Genomic DNA, 9381 nt, shown 5'->3' with positions numbered 1-9381 from the left:
GCCCCGCTCGGCGGAAGTGTCGCTGCCCCAGTTCCGGCGAGGCGGTGGCGCCGCCGGGACGGCACCGGGCATGGCGCTGTGGCTGCCGCGCTCCCGGGACGGCAGCGCCCCGGAGGAGGAGGGCGAGGAGCGGGCGCAGGCTCCCGCCTGCCGCCAGCGTCTGCCGGAGGTGCAGGTACAGCCGTGCTCCCCCGCGCGGGGCTGGCGGGGCCGCGGGCGCCTCGGCCCTGCGGGGGAGCGGCGGGGGGACGCGGGCACCGCGCGGGCGGGGCGGGCGCTGCGGGAGGGCCCGCCCGGCGCCCGGCGGGGACGGGGGGGGAGAGTCTGGCGTCTGCCGCCGGCCCTGGGTAGCGGTTCCACCCTGGGCAAGCGATGTGCAAGGAGCTGGGCTGGAGTCATCCCAGCATCCCTGTGCCTGAAGAGAAGATACATAGGCAGTGTGTTTCGCTGTTGGCCAGGGCAAGTCGGCGATTTATAAACACGTTGTTGGGAATTCTGTGTGTTCTCGCAAGAAGCTGTCATTACGTTAGTTTTCCAAAGAGTGGGATTTTCTTCTTGTTATTGCAGAAGTAAGGATGCTGTAATTCCGAAACAAAACTGGGACAAAAACTTTGATGTACCTGCATTAAAGTTTCTTTCAGATAATCTTTTTTCAGCTTGTCCTTCGTGTGCCCCTGCCAGAGGTTATCAGCAGTGCAGATTTCATAACATGGCACTGGAACGCTGAGGACCTAATGCATATGGATGCTTTCTTCTTCACTTTTGGTGGAAAAGGCATGGCATATGCTATAGAGGATAATTTCTTAAATTACTGAGCGTGAATTCCCAGCACACTCCTGGAAGTAATATAAGCAGAGTTGCTTAAGACGACATTTTTCTCTCCCAGCTATGAGTGATAACCTCCTCAACAAATTTGACCAAAAGGAGCATATGTTTGTGCTGGGCCTCAGCCACTCTGTAACTTAAATTCCACTTTCAGTGTCGGTTCAAGGGAAGAAGATATTGGCCATCTGTTTAGTACTAATCCATACTGGAATGCAGGCAGCAGCAGTTACTTTACTGTTGTGATCTGACATCACCAGAATGATACTTTCTTCTCAGAAGTGTATATTCAGAGTATTGTCACACTTGGCTGCTGCTAATGTTGCAGCCTAAAGATAGCCAGAGGGGTTCAGCTGTGTCAGAAGTATTTTTACAGTCTGGAGACTTTAACTGATAGCAGTACATGATCCAGGATTTTGCAAATACACTTAACAAAGTTAAGGTGGCTTGCATTGGAAATATTTTTGTACAAAACGCAGCTGTGCAATGCCATGCTTCATTACTCTTGCTGATATAATGCTGCATATCTAAGGTGCCTTCCAGGTGCATAATTATTAACTTTGGGATTTAGGCCAGTCTGCTTCTATACAAACTGTAAACAGACAATTTTCCCTCCATAAATAGCATGTCTGATTTTCCTCACAGACATACAGCCAGGGGATTGAATTAGCCTGCCAAAAAGAAAGAGAGTTTGTCAAGCACTCTGTAGAATGCACGTGGAACCTAGCAGAAGCCCAGCAAAAATTTGGTAGCTTAGCATTGCATAATTCAGAATCCTGCGATCAAGAGTCTGCTCAAGCGAGGACAGAAGCGGCGGAGTTGAGATGGAGAGAGGAAGAGTGGAGAAGGAAAGAAGAAGCACTGAACCAGAGGGAAAGACAGAATCTATGGAACGCAGATCCTGTTAGTAAGGAAGTATTTAATAAGGTATGACCCATATTGGTGTGCATGGAAAAAAAGTCTTAGGCTCTTTTGTTCATTCTGGTTGTTACTAGTCTCTGAATGTATTCTGTGTCTAGTACAGCACAAAAATGGAGTACGTCCCTCATCTTTTTGCCTGCGAATATCATGAAACAGATCCTCCTAGAATCTATGCTAAGGTACATGGAGCACAGGGAGATGATTTGGGACATGGATTCACAAAGGGCAAGTCCTGCCTTAACCAACTGAGTGGCCTTCTATGATGGAGTGACTACAGCAGTGGCCAAGGGAAAGATTACAGATGTCGTTTATCTGCCTCTCTGCTCTGCCTCTGTGAGATCCCCCAAAGTGCTACGTCCAGCTCTGGGTTCCCCAGTACAAGAAAGACATGGATCTGTTAGAGCAGGTCCAGAGGAGGGCTACAAAGATAATCAGAGCGCTGAAGCACCTCTCCTATGAGGACAGGCTGAAAGAGTTGGGGTTGTTCAGCCTGAAGAAGAGAAGACTGCTGGAGAGCCCTTATTTACCTTATTGTGGTCTTTCAATACTTCAGGGAGCCTTAGATGGAGAGAGACTTTTTCATCACACCCTGTTGTGATAGGACAAGGGGCAATGGCTTTAAACTGAAAGTAGATTTATATTGGATATAAGGAAGAAATTTTTTTATTATTAGTGTGGTGAGACATGGGAAGAGGTTGCCCAGGGAAGCTGTGGATGCCCCATCCCTGGAAGCAACAGAGTTCAGATTGGATGGGTCTTTGAGCAGCCTGATCCAGTGGAAGACAGATGTCCCTGTCTGTGGCAGGGAGGAGTGAAACTCTGATCTTTAATTGTCCCAGCCAACCCAAAATGTGAAACTTAGTTTGCTTCTAATACTGAATACTATAATACAGATTATTTAGCACAAAGTTTTTTTATAGTAGAATCTCAGCTTTGATTTAACAATTTAATTTAAACGGCTAGCACATCTCCTAATTTCACTGATTTAGCTGCATCCAGGATGCAGTGTACATGGTTCTTATCACTGACACATCAGTAAGTTTCCATCTGAGGACAGAAGTTTCTCAGAGACTATAATGAGACCTTAAAACTCTGTTATGAGGTAATGCATATTCTAAAAGAAAACCTTCTGAAATATGATGTGACTCTCAAATTAGAACATAGCCCTTTAAATAGTAGCATATTAAAATATAATATTCCTTTATATCACTAAACAGTATGTTTGGAGTTTCTGTGATAGTACAATTTTTCTCTTCCTCAGAGTTTTATTAATCAAAAAAGAAAAGAAATAGAAGATGAAGCTGTGTCTGAACCACTTATGCAAAAACATGAACAAAAGATTAGACACTTTGGTGAGTCTGCTTTTCCAACATTTTGCAGTCCCTACAGTATTTATGTTGGTTTGCTCCTTTTTGTATAGAATGAATGCTAACAAATGAAAGACCCGGATAAAGACTGTTCAGCTCTATTTTATCAAGACAGATAATAATTTAAAAGAGAAACAGGGTGTTAATTGAAGAAACTCGTTAATTCCTGTGACCAACAAGAACTCCAATTGAAAAAATAATTAAAAATTAATACTCAACTGAGCTTAAGCTGTCCTGGTTTCAGTTGGAACAGAATTAAACTCTTTTCAGTAGCTGATACAGTGCTGTGTGTTTTGGATTCATTATGAGAATAATGCTGATAGCATAACGATGATTTGGTTGTTGCTCAGTAGCTCTTACTGTAAATCAAGGAGTTTTCACTGTCTCATGCACTGACATCAGGTGCACATTAGGTACATGAGAAACTGGGAGGGAGCATGGCTGGGACACCTGACCTGTACTGGCTAAAGGAATGTTCCACACCACAGAACACCATGCCCAGGATATAAATGAGGGAGTTGACTGGGAGGATCCGATCATTGCTCAGGAATGAGATGGGCATCAGTCAGGGGGTGGTGAGAAGCTATATTGAGTGTCGAGTGTTCCTTTTGAGTTTTTTCGTTCCCTCTCCCTCTCCCCCCACGCCCTTTTCCTCCCCCCACCCCTCTTCTCTGTCCCTCTCCTCTGCTCTCCCCCTCACCCTCCTGCTGTCTTCCCTCTTTTTCATTACAATTATTATTAATACCAGATGAAACCAGGACAAGCCATGAAAACTACAATTCTAGCAACTTTCTCTGCTGTTCAGTGGGAAAAGGCAGGGACATTCATGGAAATACAAGTCGTGTGTAAAAGTGCATGGGATTGTCCATAGCTCTCTCCTTTTAATAAATGTTTTTCTGGCATCTGTTAAGCTACAAGGGTAATGACTGATTAATGGACATGTTTGTAAACACCTACTGAAAGTATGTGTGCACAGGATTGTGCGTTTAAAACTATACTCAATTATCCACTAGGTGTCACTTTAGCTCTGTCATAATTATTGAACGCAATTAAGCACAAAGCTGATCTTTCAGTAATCTGTAATTTTGATGGTTCTCTAAAGTGCTTTCCATTCTTAGTTACAGGCTGGTTTCAGACTATAGTATAGTGTAGCTATATTTGGAATTCCAGAACAATCAAGAACAGGATGGAGTTGGCAAAATTGAATTCTTTCAACAAACTTGTTTTTACTAAGCTATTTGGCTTCTAAGGCTCTTAAAGCTGTTTTTAAGAAAAGGCTTCTAGCCCTGTTAGCCTTAGCAAGCCTTGCAAGTACCAGGTTGAGGCACAGCAATGCAAACAGCAGTAATAGGTGAAGGTTCTCTCAAGGACCTTAACTGCTCAGTGTAATGATAGTGGAATCAGAAGACATCTGCCCTGCCATGCACTTCAACAAGAAAAAAAAGAGGCTTCCTTGCAGGCTTCCTAGCTGAGAGTTGTGTAAAAGTACTCTTTATCTATCAGATTAAACTGTGACAGAAGCAACCTTATTAAAGAGGATGATACATTTTTCGTACCTCCTAAATTCAAAGCCATGTTGTTATTTTAATTTGAAATACATAAGTCCATTGTAAAAGCAACAGTACGTTAACACTTTTTGAAGTCTCTTGTTCCATGCTAAGTGGTGCCAAGGGGCAGTCTGGACTTCACTAGTGCATGAGTCCTGTTTCTGAATCCTGCTCTGGCTTCCAAGCAATAAAGAACTTACACAGAATAACTTGAAAACAGGAAGAAATATTAGCTGTTGCTTTCTGTTTAGGGATTTGTTTGCTAGAATTAAGATGAGCTTAGGTCATTACCACTGAATGATCTTTAGCCCAGTTATGATGATATGATGATGGGTAAAGCTGTACATCTGGTACCTGTTGCCAGTAATGATTGTCAGTGATACTTGAAGGACAATTTTAAGTGGTCTAAGTCTTTAGTTCTGGTTTTTAAACTCAGCTTGTTACATGAAGGTAGCATCATGATATCGCAATTCTAATTAACTATCCAATACTGATGTGGCTTTTGTTTTTTGAGATCAAGCTGTTTGTGTAATTAATTTCAGTTTTTCTAAAAACCTAGCAAATCATGACTTCCATTTTTGATGTATTACCAGTTCTGTTCTTTGCATTCTTATTTGTGAACATTTAAAGAATTTGTGTTTGTCAGAATCACTGAACGTAAATCTCTATCCATAAACTTTTTAAGCTATTTGAAGATGTAACAGATACCCACACCACTTTAGTGTGTATGAGAACTGATTAACAATAACTTATCAGTGATGCTAGAGATGCGTGACTGTTATAATCTACTTTTAGTATTTCAAAGTCTAATTATACCTCCTGGTAATGCTCTTTTCAGCATTTATGCATTTTCAGCATTTATGTATAAATCCCCCAAATTTAGCTGCATGCTGTCATTCTGAGGTTAGTGAACTGCGAAGTTGTTACATATACTGGGGTATCAATGCAAGTAACTCCCTTCCTGCATTAAATCTTTTATCCATTTCAAATGTCTTATCTATATTTCTCTTATTAGGCATGCTGAGCAGATGGGATGATAGTCAAAGGTTTTTGTCTGATCACCCATACCTTGTATGCGAAGAAACATCTAGATATCTCATGTTGTGGTGTTTTCATCTGGAAGCTGAACAGGTATGAAGATGTTTAAATTCTTTGAAAGCATATGGTTTCCCACTCGCACTGTAAAAAAGGTGACCAACTTGATCAGCTGTTTAACTGTTCTTTCCTTCACTACTTTGTTGATAGTGCATTGTCACATATTAGTTACAGCTAATTATAAGTCCCCTTGCTTCTGTAAGCATCAATTCACATCTGTTTAGGAACTGGAACAAAAGGAAATTATGCTCAATTTTAGAAATATAATCACAGGAATCTTCTTTAAGTCATAAATTCAACTTTTTTCTTTTTTTTCCAGAAAAGAGCTCTGATGGAGCAAGTAGCACACCAAGCAGTTGTAATGCAGTTTATTATAGAAATTGCCAAAAGCTGCAATGTGGATCCAAGAGGATGTTTTCGTCTCTTTTTCCAAAAAGCCAAAGTAAGTCAACTTGGGTAATGATTTGAGAAACTCTTGATGTTGGACAAGGGATCAGTGTTTTAGAGGTTTCTTCTTAACCATATGAGGCTGTATAATTTGTTGACTGACTTAGCCTTATGGGAAGGTGTTTTGTTAGCAATTATTTTCTATACAAAATAATTTATTGTAATTCCAATTCTGAAAATGAAAGCTTAGTGGATTTTGCTTGTTCCAGGTGGAAAGCAAGATGCAGCAGGGGGACAATAGGGGTATTATAAACAAGTAATAACTAAGTAACAGCAAACACAGACCTATTTAAGGACTGGTTTTTGACTAATTACACTGTGTTTTCAAAGTGTACTTACGTATTGTCACAACTTTCCATTTTATATGTAGTTTACAGTGGGGCCCAAAATAGTGTCCCTTTCTCATTACTGAAATAGAGCAATCCAGAGCTGTGCAGCAGAAATATGGGAAAACTGAAACTGTGGTTTGCTGTACACTGCACTATGTTCAGTTATTCGAGACTGATGGATCTAGTATTGCCTAAAGGGCCGCAGTTGAAATGTGAGTCAGCTTGTGCTTTACTTTTGATCAGAGGGTTTCAACAAGCAGCTGTTATTCCAAGGGTACCTTCTGAATTGGAATAAATGAAAGGCTAAAATTAGATTTAATTTTACATGTCCTTAGATAAAATCAATTACTTCTACATATAAATGCTAGAGATTGTCTTAAAAAGAAATACCTGAAATGTGGTTTTGAATTGACTAACATTATTCTTGAGTTGTTCACAGCTGTTATTCCCCAAAAGGTAGTATAACTGCATTGGTTTTTTTCAGCACTGTGCATGCTTACAACCCAAAAGTAAATCTGACTAAAGTGCACGTATTTAATTATTCTCTTTGCAGACAGGTGAAGGCTATTTTGAGGCCTTTAAAAATGAACTTGAGGCATTCAAGACGAGAGTGAGAATCTGGTCACAATCACATGGCTTTCAAACTATGTTACTACATGATCTCAATGTCAATCCTGGTTGTGTAGGAGAGAGGACATCTTTTTTACAGGTAGGTTTATTATTTCTAGAAATTAATTTAACTAAAGTAAGATTAGGTCTTGTCTTGAGAAGCTGTACCTTTCCAACATATAAAGAGGATTATTCCTGGAACTGCTAGTGCTTGGGATATAGCATGCAGTATTATTAATACACAGGGCATATACAGGCTTTCTTTTTACTTGGTAGAATTCAGAAAGCATCAGCATAAGGTCAAAAGCGTATGTTTGTTCAGTGCCTTTACATTTTGTATTCACAGTCTTTACCACAAGCAATATAAAATAACTAGTCCTATTCATGGGATCATTCTGGTAAGTCACAGAATCATGGAGTGGCTTGAGTTGGAAGGGACCTGAAAGTTCATCTTGTTCCAACTCCCCTGCCATGGGGGCAGGGACACCTTCCACTAGACCACTTTGCTCAAAGTCCCATCTAACTCGGCCTTGAACACTTCCAGGGACCCCACAACTTCTCTGGGCAAGAGACGTCAAGCTTAAGGAAAGTTATTTTTGTGATAAAAGCAAACTGAGCATATACTTAGGTCTTTCTTAAAGTTCTAGTTATGGCCACATTCTGGAATGAAGATGCAACTTCAAGGATTGTCAAAAATTAGGTATTAGGGAAGGTGTCACAATTGAAAGTACTTATTCCAAATAATTTGATTAAATTATCTCTCACATAAGATGAAACAGCTGAATTTTAAGAACTAAATGTGCAGTTAGGTGCTAGAAATATTAAGACCAAACACAAGCTATTCCAGCAAATTTTAAAAATTCTTGACACACTGATGGTTGATGGTTTTTTCAGAGCTTATTTTCTTACTATTGCAAATTTGTCCCATCATAAAATGGACAACACAAACTGTTTACTTAAACTAAAATCTGTTTCTCACTCACTCTCTTTCTTTCTCCGTATATACAATTGTGGAGAATTAAGCTGTCAATTTTTCATCTGTTGCAGAACACAGGAGATCTACAAGGTTCCATAAACACAGATGTCTGCAGTCTGAACTCTGTGATACAAAGAGATGAAGAAGAATCAAAAATGATGGACACATTATAGTTCTTTTAAGACTGAGGCCAAGTACTCCTTTATTTCCCCTTTTTTTTTTTCCCCAAAGAAACAAACATGGCTATTTTCTTGACACTTATTTTTCTGGGTACTGCACTTTATTTTTGGTGTCAGATTTTTTTGTTGTTTTTTGTTTGGTTTTAGGGAGAAAGGGATTTTGAAGGGTGGGTAATTGAGAAAAACTTGTAATATTGTTTGAAAATGTGCTGCTAGGTTTTTGGTTGTCCTTGAAGAGCAGGGTTCTTATATTGCTGAATGTGAAACTGGATGTGTTTTCTGCTACTAACCTTGCCTTTCATGACTTTAGAAATTAAAGTTAAAAAAAATCTGCACAAATACAATGTTTACAAGAAGCAGCAGATTCTTGGTAGAATCTGCTATTGTCTTATTACAGATGTGGACATGATTTACTCTGAACATTGGAGATTGCAACTGTATTCATGCTACCTTGCTGACAGTATAAGCTCTCAAATTTGGTTATCACTAATAGCAATAAATCAGTATCTGGTATGAGTATTTCTGATCTGAATGGATTAGATTAAAACACTGGCTTTCTACCTCCATTAAGGGGATATAAATGTAATATTGTACCTTCATTAAACGTAACTTGGTTTTGTCCTAACATGTAAGCAACACTTGTGTACAAATGAGTGCTGGGTTGTATGATTTCTGAGAGTCTGACTCTTCTTGTTCATAAGGCTAACTTTAGATTCTTTTTTTAAACCGAGTGTCATTATGGGTAGAAGTATTGGATGGGGTGAACTTGAGGTACAAGGGTCAGGCTAAGACTTCAGTTTAAACAAAAAGTTTTGTCACAGGTCATACAGGGTAAGGTGTCATGTGGCGTTTGAAAGGTCCCTCATATGCTACCAAACCAAAGTGGGTTTCTGACATTTGTCAACTCAAACAATTAAAGTGGAAAATCATTGAAAGCTTCCTGGTTGAGTAGCTGGAAATCCAAATACTATTTCTAGACAAGGCCTTCCACAGAACTTCTGCAATCCAGAACTCTACTGTGCTTTTCTAACTTGCTGCTGTTACAGCAGGTCTGTCTATAAAAACACGTACTTCATTTGGAAGACTCCA

At 40.0% G+C, this 9381-nt stretch overlaps 1 protein-coding gene across 1 annotated transcript; it reads left to right on the top strand.

Annotated features, from left to right (window-relative positions):
* The first annotated feature begins 48 nt into the window (after positions 1-48).
* Positions 49-8917, top strand: CDC37L1 (cell division cycle 37 like 1). The gene is made up of 7 exons (XM_027709745.2): positions 49-175; positions 1468-1749; positions 3005-3095; positions 5673-5788; positions 6072-6194; positions 7082-7237; positions 8185-8917. Exons 1-7 carry the CDS (start codon positions 71-73, stop codon positions 8284-8286), a joined length of 975 nt encoding a protein of 324 aa, XP_027565546.1. The 5' UTR covers positions 49-70; the 3' UTR covers positions 8287-8917.
* The last annotated feature ends 464 nt before the right edge of the window (positions 8918-9381 follow it).

The sequence above is a fragment of the Pipra filicauda genome, unplaced genomic scaffold, assembly GCF_003945595.2.
Source record: "Pipra filicauda isolate LSUMZ 115617 unplaced genomic scaffold, ASM394559v2 scaffold35_size7292922_pilon, whole genome shotgun sequence".
In the NCBI taxonomy this organism is placed as follows: Eukaryota; Metazoa; Chordata; class Aves; order Passeriformes; family Pipridae; genus Pipra; species Pipra filicauda.
The sequence above is the reverse complement of the archived record's forward strand: the minus strand, read 5'-3'. Positions and strand labels throughout refer to the sequence as shown.